We start from the raw sequence: 20,669 nt of genomic DNA on the forward strand, positions 1-20,669 counted from the left end.
TTTACTATTATAATGTATTTTGTCCTGTATTTGAAACTTGAGAAACCTTTATATTACAGCTTCTCTGTTCCTAATTCAGGTGTGTGAACTAGAACTTTCCAAACTAGTTTGGTCATGTACTTTGAGGTGTTGGCAACTACTAAATGTGACCTAGCTCATGTGTGAAACACTTTTAGATTTTTTTAAAGAACCCAAGTTGCTTTTGGATTGTTTTCAGGGCCCAGCACAACCTGCCAGGAGGACTCATGTTCCAACCAAGGCGTGTGCTTGCAGCAGTGGGACGGCTTCAGCTGTGACTGTAGCATGACCTCCTTCAGCGGGCCGCTCTGCAATGACCGTAAGTTCCCCTCTGAGTGTAGACCGATGCTCATCGTTGCTTCCAGTTACTGTTTGATATCCCGGGTCTAAAGCTGGGAGTCTTTATATTATCCATGAATAAGTTAAACTGTCATAACCAGGAGGAGCATTTGGTTCCACAGAAGGGTCATGTTTGAAATACTAAAGTATCAATCAAGGATGCCATTAGCCAAAATCTGTGATGATGGTGATTCTTTGGTCTTCAACTCTTTGTTGGAATTTTTTAAGTTGCTAATGGTCACCTTGTCGAAAATAATTTTTTCATTTCCTGTATGTGGCACCCCTCCCCTAGTTTTTGAAAGAGGCTTCATGTTGCTTTTTATTAAGTAATATTTCATTTCATAAGATTATATCTCGAGGGCTGGAATTTTAGTGAATTGACAAGTTCATTACGTTTCTCTCTCTACATCTTTTCAAGCCCATACTGCCTTTTACATTAAAAAACAGTATGTTTAAACTTTGTCCTTCAACTGCTCTCCCTTATGTTTGTGTCTTTTCCCCTTTAGTCTCGCAATATAAGCATGACAGGGGACATCCCTGGCAATGCAGTGGTTAAGACTTCACCTTCCAGTGCAGGGGGTGTGAGTCAGGGAGCTAAGATCCCACATGCCTTGTGGCCAAAAAACAAAAAAACATAAAACAGAAGCAATATTGAACAAATTCAATAAAGACTTTAAAAATGGTCCACATCGAAAAAATTACATTAAAAAATAAGCATGACAAAGAAACACAACATTCACATTATATTATGGAATATTTGTGAGTGCCTAATTTATGTGATAGCAGTGTGGATTTTGAGACCATATTAACTGGTATGTGGGATGAAGTTCTGTTTCTTAACTTTTAAATAGATACTGCTTTACAACACTTCATCAAAATGATAATACAAGGGTTTCCTACAAAACTTTGCATTCCACTCTCTTGAGAAAATATATCTGACAGAGCCTTCTGGTTGTAAAATATAGTCCATGCTTATGTTGTAAATGCTATAACATTGAAGAAAAAGCTCTCGGATGGTGGGATAGCAGATGAGATGATTGAAGGTTTGGGCTTCCAGGCAAAGGCTGAGCTTGAGTATGGATTTAAAGAAAGACTAGAGCTTGTTCATTTTGACCTTTATCTATTTGAGACTCTGTTCATGTCAGTAGATATGTGTATCATAAGGTTGAAGATGGGGTCAAACCAGAACGTGTTATTGAACTGAGTTGTTGCAGCCTAGCAATATAGTACAATTTCCTAGCTATCTTCAGGTTTCCTCTCCAAAATATTGAATATAGGAAGAACAAGCAACTAATACAAAGTAAATAGTACTTGGAAGAGACATGTAAAGATCATACCACCACAGAAGGAGAAATATTTAGTCTTCATCCTACCAGTGAGCTCTTCCATTACAAGAATTACAAGAAACTTGAAGCCACAAACACATATTCAAACCATCACACATTTGCAAACACTGTATTTCTGCAAATCAAATCATTCTTACAAACATTAAACCACATTTAGAGTTATGTAAGTAACCTTATGTAAAGAGTCAATAAATACTTATATGTACATAAAGAAAAGCAAATCAAAGAAACTATATATCCTTTTAATAAAGATATGTAAATAGAAGAGTAACGTCCTGCAGTTGCTTCTGCCCCAGAGAAAATAACATCAACTTATTTTCAAGGACAGACAGAAGACTGATAATTTGTTATGATTTTATTATGACAATTTTAAAATCCTGAGTATGATCCTGACAGATATAGCTGAGAGAGCTTTTGTTTTGCATGAAACTGGTTTTCATTTTGCTGAAGAACTTTCTCTGCCAAACTTTGTGCTTAGTCTAGTTTCCATGTTTTACAAAACAGTTGTCATTTGGTTGTGTCAGATTGTGTATCCTCTTATAGCAGTTAAGTATAAAGAATATAATTTTCTCTAGACAGTTCCTAAAGGAACATCAAGGTCCTGCCTTAAGTATCATGCTGTCTTCAAACCATTTTTACAGAAAATTATTTGAATGCTGCTCTTGGGTGATAGTAGTGGTGATGACAATGATAAAGCTATTTGTTATTTTCTTGTAAATAAGGTAACTGTCATTCAATAAATATGTCTCCTGATATGCCTCTAGCACAGATGAGCATTAAAATTACTTTGGAGGGCTCTCAGAATACATGCATTTTGATTAAGTCATTATCTCTTTGTGGGTTTTCTGGAAATGTGAAATCGTTTTCTTGGCTTGTACACTGGTGTTTTGGTGGTGAGGATATGTACGTACAAATCAGTATTTAAAAGCAAATCTTATTTTCATATCAACTCTAATTTGTAGAAGGTACAATAGTGACAGTTACCTTGAAGACATGCAGTTGATATGGCAATAAAAGTAGCATGCCACATTTTCTTCACTTTTTAAATTGATCAAAACAAACCTTATCTCTACATCTCACTGTTTTTCTGTAAGTTGGGCAAATAGTGTGATTCCTGGGATTTTAACAAGATCCTTTTCGGTATAGAGGTTGACTTTTTTTTTAATGAAGCCATTTAGGACATTTTGTTTCTTAATGAAATTTTCTTCTCCACGCTTAGATATTTATCCATAAATTCTGTGGCTGCAGCTGTCAACTGCATAGAAAACAAAAAAAGGAAGATAGAAACAAAGCTTTTTTTTAAAGAAAGGGAAAGAACACACCACATTGTAAATGAGATCTTCCCACCCCCACCCCTGCCCCCTACAGACCTTCTAAAAGTCATCTCTCTGATAATTTTCACAGAGTTAGAGTAACTAGATAATTTTATTTATATTAGCCTGGAGACATAATTAACAGGAAGATAAGAATAAGTTTTCTCCTGTAAGTGTAATCCTGGATAAATCATACTAATTAATGAAGTTAAAGGAATCTTTCAAAAAGAAGAGGTACTTAGGCAAAGTGATGCCAAAGGCTACTTTTAAAGAAAAGTGTTTGTGAAACCCTTTCTTCCCTGGCAAGTTGCCATCTAAATGACCTACTCATTGACAAAAATAATTGCTCTGAGTGTGTGTGTGTGTGTGTGCGCGCGTGCGCACGCGTGCATGTGTGTGTAACTCCTTAATTCTTCCATATCTGTACCATATTTTAGGTCCCCAATATAATTTTTCTGGCTCATTGTAGCAATATCTTGGTTGAGTTTCCCCCTTCTTATCCCTCCCTCATCCAATCCATCCTATGCCTCCTTACCAGTTTTGTTCTTTCTTCCTGTTCTCCCTAGTTTAAATATCACAAGCTCTTCCTGATTCTCCTAACGGGAGACAATGCTTTCTCTCCTCTGACCTCTGTAGAACTTTGTTTATGCTATTTCATCAGCCATCACTTTCTACCTTATAGTTACTTATGTTTGGTCTTATCTCCCAGGAACAATAATCCTTTTTGCGGGGGGAGGGGTTCATAAGCCCAATGTTTTGTACCTTTATGTTGCATATAACTGTTGATAATAGTAACCCATTAAATCAGTGTTGACTAGATGCATGAATCTTGCATAAGGATTTCTAGGACATCCTCAGTGGTCAACAATACTCTCCAAATTCATCAGTTTGGAGTTCATGAACCTCCATGGTCTGACCCTAGCTTTTGTTTTCATTCTTATCTATTGTAGAACTTTGTCAATATGGCATGTTACCGCCAGTTAACTTATGGTGTCTGAGCAACATTACACTTTCCCAATTTCCTCACCATTGCTTATGCTAATTTCTCCTCCTGGGGAATGTACTCCTTCCACCTAGAATGCATTCCTTTCACTATATCTGCTTGAAGAAATGCAATTTCATTTTTCAATCATTACCTAAACTGCTTCATCCCATGGGAATTTCCCTGGCCCTCTGAGCTGGGCCTACTTTCCCTCTTCTGGAATCTTAGAGCAACTGTTTTTGCACTTAGCACTTAGATTTGTGAAATTTCTCTTGGATGTAACTACTTACTGAGTGCATGCTGTGTGCCAGGTCTGTGTTAAGAGTTGCTATTCATTGCATTAAATCTACATATCACCTGTTCATGCTTGTGCACACACACCATCATCAGACCATTGTGCTACAATAATCGTTTTTGCATCTACCCTGTGGTCCAGATAGAATGTAACCATACTAGCTAATTTCATGTCAGGTTGGGGAAGATGAATATGGCTATGATCATATGGAAAACAGTGAACATAATAACACTGTCACATTACATTAGTGTGGAAACGTTGGGTGCCAAATTACAGTTCAGCTTCAATGGTGTCTGTTTCCATAAGGGATTAATACATCATAGTGCTGTTATTTTGGTGCTAGGAGGGTGAGGGCATTGCCATTAAAAGACTATTTTCAGAATTCTAAACTTTGCCGTAAGAAAATCTTTGGGATAAGAATTCATCATATCTTTTGTATGAGAATTAGTATTGTTCATTGAAACAAGGATGAAATACATTTGACTGTGACTTGTTACCATGGCATTTTAAAGTATCTTCAGCTTTTTTTGTCACCTTCTTTTGTTGTTTGAAAAGAGAATCCAATACCCAGTATTTGAGCATCAATATCAGAACTACTGGAAACGAATCATAACATACATAAAAATAACTTGAATCAAAGTAACACTGTTTCTCTCCGAGGTAGATCTGCCAGTAGTATTAAGCTGTGAGCTGATTTGCTACTGGTGCCATTTATGGCTGGATAAAATTTAGCAATTAGCTGTGTCCACAACCAGATCCTCCTTGTGAGTATGATGAATCTCATCAACCTTAAATCATTCAAGCATTTCTAAATGGCGGCCCTGAAGTTGTTGAAAGCAGTTCATGAGTAATATTTACTAATAATGCTTTAGAAAAACTAATGCATAAAAAGAAGCATTAGTCTCTTTTCATATTGCAGTTGGGCAAATGACAGTTTTAAGCTGTATCTATATAAGAAAATTTAAGTGGAAAGGAAAGTCCCCAAACAGTGGAGTGTAGAGTATTGCTGTATTTGAATTACTCAGATTATTCCCGTATGTTTTTCAGCAGCTGAATGATCCATGATTCTAAGTAGCCTTTTGCTCTGTGTAACTGGTATCAATTTGGCCCCAGAAGTCAAGAAAGAAGGCCCAATCGATTTTTTTTTTTTTTTACCCCTGCTAGTACTCTCTAGTTTTTCTGGCTTGCTGAAAAATCTGACTCTGTGGACCTTGATTTTGCTCTTACATCGGTGCTCTTCCCTGTAGGCCTTATAAACGTAAATACGAAAGTAGCCTTTGATGTGGTAATACAGTCACATCCCACAAGACCACAGCTAGACCAGGGCTCCGTGGAGAGACGTTTTCACCTTTGTTAACTGTCCTTAAGGGGTTACAGTGGTTCCGGTTCTCACCAGGGGCTATTTCAGAGAGCTTTAGGACCCTAGTCTCTGTCTGAATAATTTTTTTTTCATGTGAGTACATTTTGCTTAGGCTTCTGACTTTGCTGATCAGCGGCGCGACACGACGGGTGCAGAATCCAGGCTGCGGTGGGAGACTGCCTGAATCTGAGGTGCTTATTTTTGAAACTTGAGGCCTTTGGGTTTACTCTTACTTTTTAAATGGATTTTACTTCCCCAGAAATGATGCACTGAAAGCCCTTGTAAACAAACTGAAGGTTTATCATGGTGAATTCTCAGAATCCTGCATATACTAAATAAGTATAAACAATAAATAGTTTAATCAAGAAGATATATGAAGAGTAAAATGTTAGGTAATTGTCCAACTTTATGGAATCTGATTATCCTGGGTAATTTTTAAAAGAAGGAATATAAGGTTAAAAAGAATAAGTTTAGTTTTTGTGAGATAGATATTTGATTTTTAAAAAAGAATAAAATTGCAGTTGAATTTGGAAGGAAGTGGTTGGATCAGACATAAGTTGTTTATATAGTTTGTTGCTGTGAATATACCTAACTAGTGCATAAGAAGGACTACAAAATAATTTTACGTAGATCACACCAACATATTTTAATGTGAATCACATACTTAATAGGTGTTATATGCATGTTGTTTATATATTATAAACCTTATCTTTTCAGTCTTCACAAATATTATTTTCAATTTTCAAGTGACGATATTGAGGCATGAGTAGTTTAAATAACTTCTTTGGGCTGAAATGGCTGGTAATTGGCACAGAAAGAATTTGAATGTAAGTTAGACGAACTTCAAGCCCGTATTCTTACTTGCACCCACAGTTCTTCCCAGAAAGGGATAGAACAGAGAAGTTAGTAATGACTGATGTTTAACATTGTGGACTTTTTTTTCCATCCTCACCTGACTCTTGACTCTTAAATTTAATTTTATGCATTGTGTTGCATGAAACATGCTCTTCCCCTTAACTGCTCAGTTCTGCTTCCCAAGATGAGTTAACAGTTCATAGCTGTTTAAAGCATACTGTCATTAACTTTCAAAATAGAGATGGGAATTTTCTGTGATGTTTCGACGACAGCCTGGGTTTCTCAAAAATAATAATTTAATATTTGATAATGAAGTCAGGCAAAATACTTCCCAAGATTCTTTTACTTGAATCAGATTCACAATGTATATTACGGGAAAGGAGGAACAAAGATTCAGAATTGTGCTGACCACCGAATCAGTGCCAAGTGTTTGATTATGTTGATTACATCCCAGTTTTCTCTTTATGCAGTGTTGAGACAGAAAGGGGAAAAAAAATGAAGTCAGAGGTTAGCAGTGTGGCCTTTAAAGGTTTTGGGAAGATTCACAGGGATAACACAAGAGAATGCATGAAGCCCAAGTCATGAAAAATGCCTAAAGGATTAGTAGTAAGGACCAACTGTCCCTTGTATCTGTAGGGAAGGGAAAGAAAGCTCAGGGGAAATGTGCAGAGCCCAGAAAAAAAGGTCATGATGAAAATAATGCTGTGCTTGCATTAACGAATAATTCTAGTAGTAAGGAGAAAAGTATTACTGCGAAGAAAATGCACCTTCCCCAGCAATCCTTTTTCCTTCCCTGAACAAAGCATTCTGTGTCTTTAATGAGATTTACTGTAGCAATTAAAACGTTTAGGAATCTTTTATGGGGAGGAATTACGGTATCCTCTGCAGCTCAGTGCTATTATACATTGTTACTTCTCTGGTAGCACTCTACGGCAGCATAAAGTACAAGGATGCTTGTTAGCTCCGGGTATTGTGGAGTGCATGATTTTAATGACCCTAATGATCTAAATTCACATCTCTCAGAAATGGCCTGTGGAGCCTGAGGCTTAATCTCCCCAGGATTTGGTGAGATAGGAAGGTACAAAGGCCTTTCTTAACTTGAAATGATTTCAGAATGAAACAAGTCATAAAAGGATGAGCTGATATAGAAGGGTGTTAAAAAAAAAATGGGTCGTGAACAAGGAGGTGGCTGTGTTTGACGGAGACTGGAAACTGTGTTTGTGTAGGTGTGAATGCTTCTTATAAATATATAACATATGACCCTTTAGGGAGAGAAACAGATGGAATACGTAGCGGGAAATAAAGAATACATTTTGCTTGGTTTCTTCACTCAGATGGAACAGGATGTATTTTAATATTTGGCACCTCCTGTTGGGAAGCTTTCAGGGCCTCATCTGGATTCCAGCAGCTCAGGACAATGCTGACATTGGGAATAGTGCTGGGTAAAAGCAGGCCTTTGAATACGATTGCAAAACTTCTCCGGGTCGTGACTTGATGCATAAATATTTCAGCCACGTTTCATGTTGAATCCCTGATGGTCACTTGAACGCCCAATATGAGGGAACCCAGAACCAAGGATCCGGATTCATGCAATCATCACACCCTCAGAGTAAGGCTGTGTTCTGAAACTGTGGGGTTCATCTTCCATGACATCAATCACAAATCTGCTCTCCTAGGTCCTATGCAAGGCAAGTGCTCCATTTTACTAAACTACAAACAGAAAAGTGTCAGAGAAATATCATTTCTTCTCAGCTGCAGGAGACGTCACAGAAGTAATTAAACTGGATTTTGGTTATGTCAAGTACATTCCTTTCATTGACAGTGACAATAATTTTGTAAATCAGAGCTTGGAAGCATTTTTAGTGCTGTTGAAGTGTGAAAGATAAAAACCTAAGGTTCTTAAAATTAAATCTCATGAAACTAAAATGGATCTATGGAGTACAGTGTAAGGCTGCTTCCTGGGTTGAGAAGGAAGTCTCCCTTCTGGAATTCAGTACCTACAAGGTATATAATGATGATGATGATGATACTTTTCTTTTTTCTTTAAACACTGAGTCCCTGAAAGCTATATTGGTGCAAAATCAAATGGAGTAGGTGTTCAGTACAAGCTATCGTTTATGGTTTTAAGGTCACTTGGAAAATCCTCTCCCTGTAACCCCAATATCTCCTTTTCTAATGTTGCCAGTAGGTTTTGCGGACATTCATTTCCCTAGCATTCCTGTATTCTTTCACTCAACATTTAAGGTTGTCCACAACCTTGCTCGACAAACACAACTGTACACTGTGCCTCGTATGCTCAGGCATCAACTCTTTGATACTGACATGTATAGAGAGACACGGGTGTGATCACTGAATGCTCTCTACATGTTCACCTCTGCTGAACGAGCCCCTCATTCGATTGTCTTCCTCCTCCCCGACTTCCACTCTTCCTAAGAAAATTCATTCCGTAGAGGTGACCCAGCTCAGATCAAGTTCATCCAGAGTAGGACAGTCTTCAGTTAGTGATTTATCAGCTTCTGAGTCTCCAGTTACTGTCTAACCTGTGTCTTTTTATGTGTGTATGCCTTTAATTCCCAGCTGTATTTTACATCCCATTCTTCTATTTTCGGTATTATTTCTCACAGTAAATGTTCCGCAATACTTGAAGAGTGGTGTCTTGAAGCCTCCATTAGTTACCTAATTTTTTTAAACACTTTATTTTTTAGAGAAGTTTTAGGTTCACAGCAAATTAAGAGGAAAGTACAGAGATTTCCCGTATGCCGCCCATCCCCACACATGCGTTGCTTTCCTCATTACCAACAGCCCTCACCAGAGTGGTACATTGGTTACAATTAACGGACCTACACTGACACATCATAATCACCTAAAGTCCATAATTTACAAGGTAACTGATGTGTGTGCCCATCCCTAAAGTTCTCTAAAATATATGTATATGCATATTATATGATATCTGACAGGGATAGTGTATTATGTTTTATCATATTACTGTAAATACATTTTTCATGATCTTTATTCCTAATAGTAAAGACCCATGTGGAATTAGAGTCTTACATAGCTAGAAAGAAAGTGCTTTGAGTAAACATGTGTGTGTTTCTCTGGGGGTGTGTTGTTAAGTTTGTGTGTCTGTGCAAGTGCACATACCATGGGAGATGGATTTAAAAACATCACTTTCTATTTTCTTCAAATTCCGCTGATGTCCTGCTTTGTATATTATCACATTAAATCTAACAAATTCTGAGACCTCTAGTTGTTTCAAAGTAACTATTTTTTGTTCAGTTTTCTTTTTTCTCATTAATTGGCTGATACCTGTAGGAATAATGACATTATTATGAAATGCTACACTGCTTATTTGATCTTTTCTAGCTAAGTTTTACAATTTTGCAACGTTGGGATGTTTTTCTACCAATAACATAAGTCTCTGGGGGGAAAATGATACTATTTCTCCTATAATAGCATAGCACTGATTTAGTTAGCTCACCAATGTCCTTGAAGAATTCTGTAAATGTTGCCTTTGCAACAGCTCTGGAAGAGCCAAGTACCATACGATGTTATATAGGTGGAATTCAAAATATTCTTGTTTTTTTCCTTTCCATATTAAATATGATGAAGATATCATTTGTGTATACAAGTGTACCAAGTGCAAGAGGCACACTTGGCCTTATTGCTCTGGTTCAGTATTTTAGGAGAACTTGCCTAATGTCATCTTAATAGGATGATGAACATTTTCTACCTCTCAGTCGGGACGTAGAACCACGATCAATGTGCCAGGTCCATAATGACAGCCTCAGAAGTAGAACTTGCTTGGTTGTTGGAGAGGTTGAGAAAGGGTATAAAAAAGAAATTCCAAGTATACTAGAATTTGTCTACCTAAATCAAAGAGAAGGTTGTCAAATGAACAGGCTGGACTAAAATCAGTGGTTCCCAAAATGTGGTTCTTGGACCAACATTGTCAACGTGACCTGTGAATTTGTTAGAAATGAATATTCCTACATTCCAGACCTCCTGAATTAGACACTGTTAGGTGGGACCATATGAAATCTGTATTTTAAGAGCCTCCAGATAATTCTGATAGACCCCCAAATTTGAGAACTGTCAGACCAGATGACCTCTAGCCTCATCTTGTTAGTTCTACGCTTTCCATATAACAAAAACTTTATTTAATGGAACAAAGGAAGTTTGCCTGAAGAATTCTTACAAGTAAAACACTATGACTAGAGGTGGTTTAAGTACAATCTTGGCTATTTCCTTCATGGTAATTGAAAACAACTAACAAATTTTCATTTTGATAATTAGCCTCTGCAGTAGGCTGGCAGTCTTAAAAATGTTTGAAAAGTTCCCACTCACACTACTCATGCTGTGAAAAATCTAGTTCAAGGCAAAATTTTCCCTGCAGTATAAGGAAATTGACTAAATCCAAGTACACATCCTTCTGTTCATATTTTTTGGGATTCTTCAGAAGAATACTCTGATAATTGGTTTGGCTGGACCATAAAATATTATTCTTATATGCAAACACATTTTAACCTAAAAGAAAGTTGAGTCAATAAACCACTGTCAGAAATGCCATTCATATGAGATAGTGTGCTCTTCACATGGCATCTTTTTCCATTGCCTAAAATGTTCCACATCTATACCTACCCTTTCCACTTTCTAAATAAATGTGATCCCATTTCAATTCCCTAGATAGGATTTCCCTTCTCATAAAGAAATATCGCATATCTAGTAAGATCTTCATTTTTCCTTATTTATCTTTACTCACAAAGAATGATTCATGTGTGGATCATTTAGTCAGGATCCCAGTATATGACCCTGAACAAGTCACTTGAGTTTGTGAGCCTCAGTTTCCCCATTAGAAAATTAGAGATTTGGTTTGCCTGGTCTTTAAGGTCCCTAGAGCTCCAAGCGTTTGTGATTCATTCTTACTATATTCTTTCCTTTCTTTTCCCCAACCCTCAGACCTATTTTTACTCATGTTTAAGCATCTTCTAGGATGCAGCCTATAGCTCAGTCACACAACACTAATCTTAAGCTATATTTTAGCCAAAGACCTTTCCTGCCAAGTCCTATAAAAAAAAAGAAGAACTTGGGAAAAGAAATCCAATTAATGGTATGTCTTCCTCTTTGAGAAAGGAAACTTTGAATTAATCCTGAAACACAAGGCAAAGACATCCGCTCTTTGTTTCGTTCATGTTTGTGTAGCTATTTATTTATAGCTCCTTTTAGATACCTATTTACATCAAATTTGTTTTAAGTTGAAAGTTTTACTGATGCAGGAATCATGCCTGTGTACTTGCTTAGCTAAATGCTGTATGTAATTATTAATAGTACTTAAATACTTTTTAGTGATTAAAAAACTATAATTAAGGGTGTATAATTGTTAATATGATCAGGATACAGCTACTAATTGAACATTTACTATGTGCTGGGTTTTTCATATTAAATTTTTTTACTCTCCTACCATTCTCTCATAATAAGAATTATGACATCTGTGTTACAAAAGTTGTATCTAAGGTAAGGAAGTATTCCCCTGTTCACATGTTAATAAGAATAAGAATTCAGGCTTATCTCGCTTAAAATTCTATGGTCTGCCATCGAGAGATGGTATCATGTAATCTCTTAGTATTGAATAAAGTAGTCAAATTGAGAAGATTCACATGCTTTCTTTACTTCCATTTCAAATGTTTTAGAACACACACAAAATTAATAAATGTATGCAAATCTCCTCAATGTAAGAAATTGTAAAAATGAGGAAGAACTGATACAGAGCAAGTTTAATCCTATTTTCTCAGCTAAACCACTCATCTTCAGGCCTGTGTCCTATACTGATACATATGTGCATGTGACCAGCACACCTAATGAGACTTTACAAAGACTTGCAGCTTCAAAGAGAAAACCTTTGTATACCTTCAGTGAATGAGCAGACTTTAAAAATGATGCTTATGGGGGCTTCCCTGGTAGCACAGTGGTTGGGAGTCCGCCTGCTGATGTGGGGGACACAGGTTCGTGCCCTGGTCTGGGAGGAGCCCACAGGCCGCGGAGCGGCTGGCCTGTGAGCCATGGCCGCTGGGTCTGCGCGTCCGGAGCCTGTGCTCTGCAACGGGAGAGGCCACAGCAGTGAGAGGCCCGCGTACCGCACAAAAAAAAAAAAAAAATGATGCTTATGAAGTAGGATATAGAACATCCTGAATAACCCAGGAAATTATGTTTTCTCTATTTAAGATAGAGAAAACATTTGGGGTGTTGTTAAAAGCATTCAAGAAAATGATAAGCATGTGGTTTTTCCTAGTTAGCAGGTTTCTGGTCTATAGTTTTAGTGTGTGAGGAGGAAAAGGATCATATTCAACAGTGGAGCTAACCTTTCATTAAGTTGCCTCTTCCACTTGCAATTTCTATACTTCTGAACAGATCATTTCCTTTTGCTGGAAACTACTATGATCTAGTTTTAGTGAATTCCATCTCTCCAGCTGATACTTGAACTGTGTAGGAGACTTCAATACCTCTGCTTCTGGCCTGAAACACTGCCCGTGGGACATGAGAAACAGTGTGAAAGCATCGTTCCACCTTCCAAGGGTCACTTGTACAGAAACAGAGGGCCTTGGGCTTAGAGAGTCTGTAGGTTAGGAACATATTTGCATGGTAGATTATCTGAATCTGAGACTATTATTAATTATGTACTTACTATGTACAAAACACTGTGAGATATATGGAGAGTGAACTGATTGGAACCATACCCTCAAAGGAGTTTTTATCTTGCAAGAATGACTCCCAAGACCCAGGGCAATAGGGAATATTGTCCGTTTTGTTTCATGACCTATCATAAGTACTTGCAACAATGCTTGGTGCTTAGTACCTACTCAGTAAATATTTATGCAATAAATAAAATACATTGTTAATAAGATAACTAGTAATTTCAGTACTCACTGTATGGTGCAAACAATTGCCATTTGTGAACTCAGAGGAGAGGGCAAGCATGGTAGCGGGCTGGCTGAGTAGAAGTGAGGTGGACCTCAATTGGGAAGAGAGAAACAGGGAAGGCATTCCATACAAGGGACATAATATGAGCAAAGGAGAATCTATAGATAAAATATTCACAGATCCAAACACATCTTTGGAGTATCACTATAACATTAAGTACACTGCTAGGCTCTGTGTGTACAGAAATGAACAAAAGGAGGCTGTGGGTACAGTGGAATGATTACAGACTTTGGAGACAAATAGACCCAGAATTGCATTCTGACTGCACATGGTACCTGTGTGGCCATCATCATTGATTAAAGTATCTGAGACTTGGCTTCTTCATCTGTAAAATGAGGCCATGATAACAGATATTGCAGGGTTGTGTTGAGAATTACAGGTAATGCACAGTAAGATACTTACTATACCCCAAACTGGTCAGAATTGGTATCTATTGCAATGCTGCCCTTACCTTTGCTTTCAAGGAGCTCATAGACAAGAGGAAATGACTGGCATGTATACAGATCATTACTACTTTGCTCCTTCTAGGGACCCCTGTAATGTGAATGTTGGTGTGTTTAATGTTGTCCCAGAGCTTCTCTTAGACTGTTCTCGTTTCTTTTCCTTCTTTTTTACTTACTCTGTTCCACAGCAATGATTTCCATCAAGCTGTCTTCCAGCTCACTTATTTGTGCTTCTACATCATTTATTCTGCTATTGATTTCTTCTAGTGTATTTTTCATTTCAGTTATTGTATTTTTCATCTCTGTTTGTTCTTTAAATCTTCTAGCTCTTCATTAAACATTTCTTGTATCTTCCAGTCTGTACCTCCATTCGTTTTCTGAGATCTTGGATCATCTTTACTGTCATTATTCTGAATTCTTTTTCAGGCAGATTGCCTATCTCCACTTCACTTAGTTGTTCTTCTGGGGTTTTATTTTGTTCTTCCTTCTGGAACATATTTCTCTGCTGTCTCATTTTGTCTAACTTTCTGTGTTTGTAGGCTCCATGCTGCAAGACTGTAGTTCTTCTTGCTTCTGGTGTCTGCTCCCTGGTGGGTGAGGTTGGTCCAGGGGCTTGTGCTGGCTTCCTGGCAGGAGGGACTGGTGCCTGCCCACTGGTGGGTGGAGTTGGGTCTTGTCCCTCTGGTGGGCAGGGCCATGTCAAGGTGCATGTCTAGAGGTGACTTTGGGCCCAGGACCACTTTAGGCAGCCTATCAGTTGATGGGTGGGGCTGTGGTCCCACCCTGTTAGTTGTTTGGCCTGAGGTGTCCCAGCACTGGAGCCTGCAGGCTGTTGGGTGGGGCCAGATCTTGCTGCCAAAATGTCAACCTCCAGGAGAGCTCACACCGAGGAATATTCCCTGGGAATACTCCTCGCCCTCATAGTGGGCCACAGCCAACCCCACTTCCCCAGGAGACCCTTCTAAGACCCGCAGGTAGGTCTGGCCCAGGCTCTTATAGAGTCATTGCTTTGCCCTGGGTCCCAGCACGTGAAACCTTGTGTGCACCCTCCAAGAGTGGAGTCTCTTTTTCACCTAGTCCTGTGGAGCTCCTGCACTCAAGCCCCACTGGCCTTCAAACCAAATGCTCTGGGTGTGCCTCCTCCCAGTGCCAGACCCCTAGGCTGGGGAGCCCAATGTGGGGCTCAGAGCTCTCACTCCTGTGGGAGAACCTCTGTGATATAATCATTTTCCAGTTTGTGGGTCACCCACCTTGCGGGTATGAGATTTGATTATTTCACAGATGTGTTCCTCCTGTTATCTCACTGTGGCTTCTTCTTTGTCTTTGGATATAGAATATCTTTTTTGATACATTCCAGTCTTTTTTGTCAATGGTTGTTCAGCAGTTAGTTGTGATTTTGGTGTTTTTGTGAGAGGAGGGGAGCTCAAGTTCTACTCTGCCATCTTGTCTCCCTTCAATACTTTGCTTTTCAAAGTGTGGTCTGAGGACCAAAAGCCCCTGCAAGATGCGTACTCCACCTACTGAATCAGAATCTGCATTTAACAAGATCCCAGGTGATTCATGTGCACATTAAAGTGTGAAAAGCACTGCTCTAATAGAGGTATGTAACTAGGGCAGAGCAAGGAGTGACTAAGTAGACTTAAGGAAATGAGGAGAGACTTCTCTTAGAAAATGCAATCTAGAGGAATTCAGACAGAAATATTATAAATGTGTGGGGTAACTTGTTTAGTAAATCAATTCCTGATTTGAAAACTTTGGTATAGATTCACCTTCTCGACACCACTGTTTTTACATCACCTTGACTTCTGGTAATCTCCAGTGGTTTTCGCAAGTGAAATGTGTGCCCTGGCAACAGTTTTATCCAAGTGAGGCTAATCCTTGCTTCTTGCTTCAATGCATTAGAAGGAATAAGCTCTAAAATCTAGGATTTACTGTGAACCTGTCCATAAGAGGTCTGAGTCCACAAGCCGTCTCCCAAGAAACTCAGAATGCAGACATTTCATTGGATAGTGTAGTTTAATCACAAAGGTCTTAGCAGACATTACTTCTTTCTGGGCCAGTAAATGGGATAATGTAAGAGTTAGTCATGTGATGCTCAGGAAAAAATAAATAGCCAGCTTTCCCTAGGCTGTCCCTGAAGGCCCCTCTGGTTTAACTCATTTTCTTTTTAATGTTAGAATTGCTTCCATTTTATGTGGAGCCACGTGGTTCTGTTCGTTGAGTTGGCAGGTGGCTCCAATCCTATAATTATGATCTTGATTGTCGGCTGCCAAAGCACAAAAAACCGTAGTAATCCTCTGAGGTGGTCTTTAGTGAATTGTGGCATACGCTTTTTAGTGTATCACTGCACATTAATCTCACAGTAGCAATAAAACTAGTAGGGTAGTAAAAGATATGCATTTTCATTTTCATAAAGTGTCATAAAATTCAATTAACTACACTTTCCCAAATTGCAGTTCATTCTGGGAAGCCCTGGGTTTCCTCATCTGAAATTGCATGTTCCGTTCACTTTTTCTAGTGACCTCCATTAATGCTTTAATCGTTACACCTACTCTAACGTTATCATCTCTGGCATCCCTTTGTCTCCTTATCTTTCTATACATTTTCTCCTGCTTTTCTACTTACAGCCTTGTAGAGGCACTTCCAATACAGTTTTATTTATTTATTTTCCTATTGCCTTAATTGGAGGGAGAATGGGAGAATGAACAACATAAGTAATGCCCACAAATTTAGGCATTATAATTACACAGAATGGAGGATGTTCCTTGGTGCTATCCCCACAAGTAATGAAGAAAAAGCAGAGGGGTTTTATTTATTAGACTGCAAGAGAGTCTGACCAACCACCACTTTGCTCATCTATAAAAGTGAACATTCCTCCCATATTTTTCGATTGTTCACCTTCTTCTCAAAAGTAGTTTAATAGCACAGACTAGAGAAAGGTCTCCTGGTATTCAGATTTTATTACTTTCACTGACTAAAGTGCAGTACATTTGCTAGTATAATTACACCCTAGTTGTCACAATAAATGAACATGATATATTTTATGATACACTTTACTTGCTTATTATCATGTTTGTTCACACATCTCTCAGACTTAATAACCCATGGGGGGCTTCTACCAACATTGGTGAATGGAAATTAGCGAAGTTCTCTCTTTCATTTGTGGCAAGATTTTTATTTCAGTTGTACAAAAGCCATACACAGGATAGATGGTGGATTTAGAGAATTTGTGAAATATCTGTAACTCTGCAATATTCCCTGCTCACTGTGTGACTTTTCTAAATTTCACTACTAATCTCCCAGAACCCACAAAAGTGAATATTAGTTAAATGCATTTTTAATGGAGACCAACTGATGTTCCTTATTATTTTACAAAACAAAATCAAAGAAAATCCTGAATGTCAACAGAACTCTCTTTTGACATATATATTTATATATGAGTTCAGGTTGACCTTTTGCAGGGCAAGGTTGCTTTCTACATTTATGGTAGGATCATAAAAAATATCAAAATATCCATTTGGTTTAAATAATTTGGAGTCAAAATATACGAACTCAGCCCTATTAGCATGGATATTTGAAAGATTGTCCATCCTGCTTGTTGCAGGACCATTACAGATCTTATCATAGACATCTAAAACGTAGTCTAACAGTAATGAGATCTTTTTCTTTAAGGAGAGGATAAAGCAATCGCATGCCCTGAATCATGTGGTTTTGCATTAACTTTTATAAACGTGCAGGGCATTTTTCCTCAAATCAGACAGGGCACAGTCATGTGGGCTTGGCCATAAAGTGAGTAATTAGGTTCCAGCTTTTGGGCAAGTTTAAAACATTGCTGACTGGTTATAAAGGCAACACATACTTGTAGAACCATTGAAAATATAGAACAAATAAAAGGCAAAACAAAACCACCTGTATTTCTACAATTAGGCTTCTTCCCTTTTAAAGGAAGCTTTCAATTCAACATCCAGGAAGTATTTACTTAGTATTTTCTATGGGTTTAGCATTGTGTTAACTATTGAAAGAAAAAACAAAAGGAAAGAAAGAAGTTAAATTTACTCTGTAGAGATCAGACAGAATTGTGACATAACAATGACATAGCATTGGGACAGTAGCCACTATGTAGTGTTGTATAGTTTCTATATTGCAGAATCTAGGAGGCACCGTCCACCTCATAGTCACTGATCGCTGAATATTTGAACCATTATTTCAACACATAGTTTGGCAGCTCTATGTCTTGTTGAAGCTGTGCCTTTTTTTTTTTTTCAGTTCACACAAAGTTACCATATGTGCTGCAGTGAGAAATGCAAGATGGTGTCTAATCAAGAGCAAAATGATCTGATACAATATAAATCCCAGTGGCCTTACAAATGAGAAATAACTTAAACTAGGCCTTGAAATTCATCTAAGATTTTCTTACATCAATTTAAAAGAATTAGGAAGTCGAGGATGTCAGTGCCGGCTTCCCAGATCTGTCTTCTGGGGAACCAATGGGGAGGAGTGGTGGGCAAAGAGTAAAGGCTTTCCCTACTTCTGGGTGGCCTTCTCTTGAGGAAATCTCCTCTTGCCAATCTCAAGGTAGAAGGATTACCACAGGTGTCCTCACCCTGGTATAAGCCCATTTTCCCTGCCACACCATTGGCTTATTTGGTATGAAAGTCCTTTCATATGTCATTGCTTGGGGTTGACAGTTGTCCCCATCCACCTACACTGAAGTGATTCTCTCCCATTTTTACAAAGATAAGTGAACAGAAGTCATGGTTCTTCCCCTCATGGAGCTTAAAATCTAGTTGGAATATCAGACACTGATCAAATACCACCTTCCCCAAAATTATAAAATTTTAACTCAAATAAGTGCTGTAAAGGAGAATGGTTCACACATTGAGAGGATAACAGAGGTAGGCCTCAGATACCAGAGTTTAGAATTTTGTTTACTTGCCTTTTGAGATTGGACACAGCCTCATTATAAGCTGTTTTCCTTTGACTGCAATCATTCATTCTTTCTGTGCTCCAAGAGTGAAATGGACAGAAGCTATCAGTACATTTGTTAGGTATATCCACAGAGATTCACTGACTTCCTCCAGTTGAAAACTGTATCTTTGCAACTGCCTTCCTTTCAACTCTTGTCTGATTTTGAGCAAAAAATACGGAATTTATTTTCCCTGGAAATACTCTTTATCTCCCCTGGTATAGTAGATTGTTTTGGTTATTTGAAGTACTAAAGGCCGCCCAGGATTTTTCTAGAGCAGTATATGAATGAATCCCTTTATGGAAACTGAAAGGAAGAGAACTTCGTGGGGTAAATAGTAGTTGATGTCCCCAAAGAACTGTGTTTCTGTCGTGGTAGCAGAAACAAGTTATGGGTATAATGTGTACTACATGCCAGCTGTTTTGGTGGTAAATTTAAAAGTGTGAGACTAGGGTGAGGCAAGTGAGGCATTCACTAGGGTGTAACATTTAAGGGGGCACTAAACACTCAGTAATTAGTGCAATATTTGAAACAATCAAAATTAATGCAAAAAATCCGTGATGAACAAAATATCAAAATTTTAAATCAAGAAAGCATCCGGGGTTTCCCTGGTGGTGCAGTGGTTGAGAGTCCGCCTGCCGATGCAGGGGACACGGGTTTGTGCCCCGGTCCGGGAAGATCCCACGTGCCGCGGAGCGGCTGGGCCCGTGAGCCATGGCCGCTGAGCCTGCGCGTCCGGAGCCTGTGCTCCGCAACGGGAGAGGCCACAACAGTGAGATTTCCTTTTGTCTCAGACTCTACTATAGCTCAGCACACCAGTGTTACTGATCCTGCCTTTTTTTAAAATGTTGACATTTTGTCCATCATGGACAAATTTTGATGTTTAAAATATTAATTATGATTTTTAAATATTGCTTGGTCACCGAGGTTTTGGTCCCGCCCCTTAAATATTGATCCTGAGGCAAGTGCTTGCACTCCAATCCTGGCAAATATCCACTTTAAAATAAAGGGCAATTGGCAGCACATAATCAGAGCAGAGACAGAGTTGCAACTTCAACCTGGCTCTGTTCGTTATTAATCCACAAGTCCCAGGACTTCTTCCGCAGGGCTGTAAATCAAAAAACAAATAAATAATACTGAGTATATGACATCATTATGGGTGCTGTGGGTGCCGTAATTTGCTGAGGAGACCCAGCTTCTAACAGGCTAATCACAACCGAGGAGTTAATTGCATCCCCTTGCATTTCAGGAAATTAAAGTCAGGCAACTGTGTTCCACACTGTTTTCTATGAGAGCTTGTTCCTTTTATGTATACTTATTTTTCATGTGACAGAAAATGGATACCCCATGGCTAAAATTAAATGCCATTTACTACACTCTAAGTTGGGTAAGGCCAAAGATTTTTGTCAGAGAAAAAGAAAAGATTAATTGCCCATCTTTGATTGTGTTGTCATTGGATAGAAATTTATAAACACAATTAAAATCACAAAAGCAGTGGAGAAGGAGGCGGTGAAAAACCCTTGCTGAGCATGTCGTGGATAGTGGTGAAGTTTTCTCCTCAAATGCAGTCCATCCATAGTACCAAAACTTCAAGTTGACTTTTGTATTTAATTCTGTATTTTATGCCCCAGGCACATTTTTGTAATTAAACACTTAAATAATAAAATTGTTTTAAAATTTCTACATGACAAACTTAAGAAATTGAAAACATCCCACAGATAACTGAGGACAGATTTTATAAAGGGCATATGGAAAATCTAGAGGATTTGTACAAGTT

The 20,669-nt window shown here is 38.4% G+C and overlaps 1 protein-coding gene across 18 annotated transcripts in view; it reads left to right on the top strand.

The window, feature by feature from the left end:
- NRXN1 (neurexin 1) overlaps positions 1-20,669 on the top strand; it is a 1,121,172-nt gene that overhangs the window by 585,011 nt on the left and 515,492 nt on the right. For all 18 annotated transcript variants that reach the window (XM_060026644.1, XM_060026625.1, XM_060026628.1 and 15 more), the window contains one exon: positions 218-337. In XM_060026644.1, the coding sequence (XP_059882627.1) occupies positions 218-337 (120 nt within the window). The remainder of the gene's footprint in view (positions 1-217; positions 338-20,669) is intronic.

The sequence above is a fragment of the Delphinus delphis genome, chromosome 12 (genome assembly GCF_949987515.2).
Source record: "Delphinus delphis chromosome 12, mDelDel1.2, whole genome shotgun sequence".
NCBI classification, from domain to species: domain Eukaryota; kingdom Metazoa; phylum Chordata; class Mammalia; order Artiodactyla; family Delphinidae; genus Delphinus; species Delphinus delphis.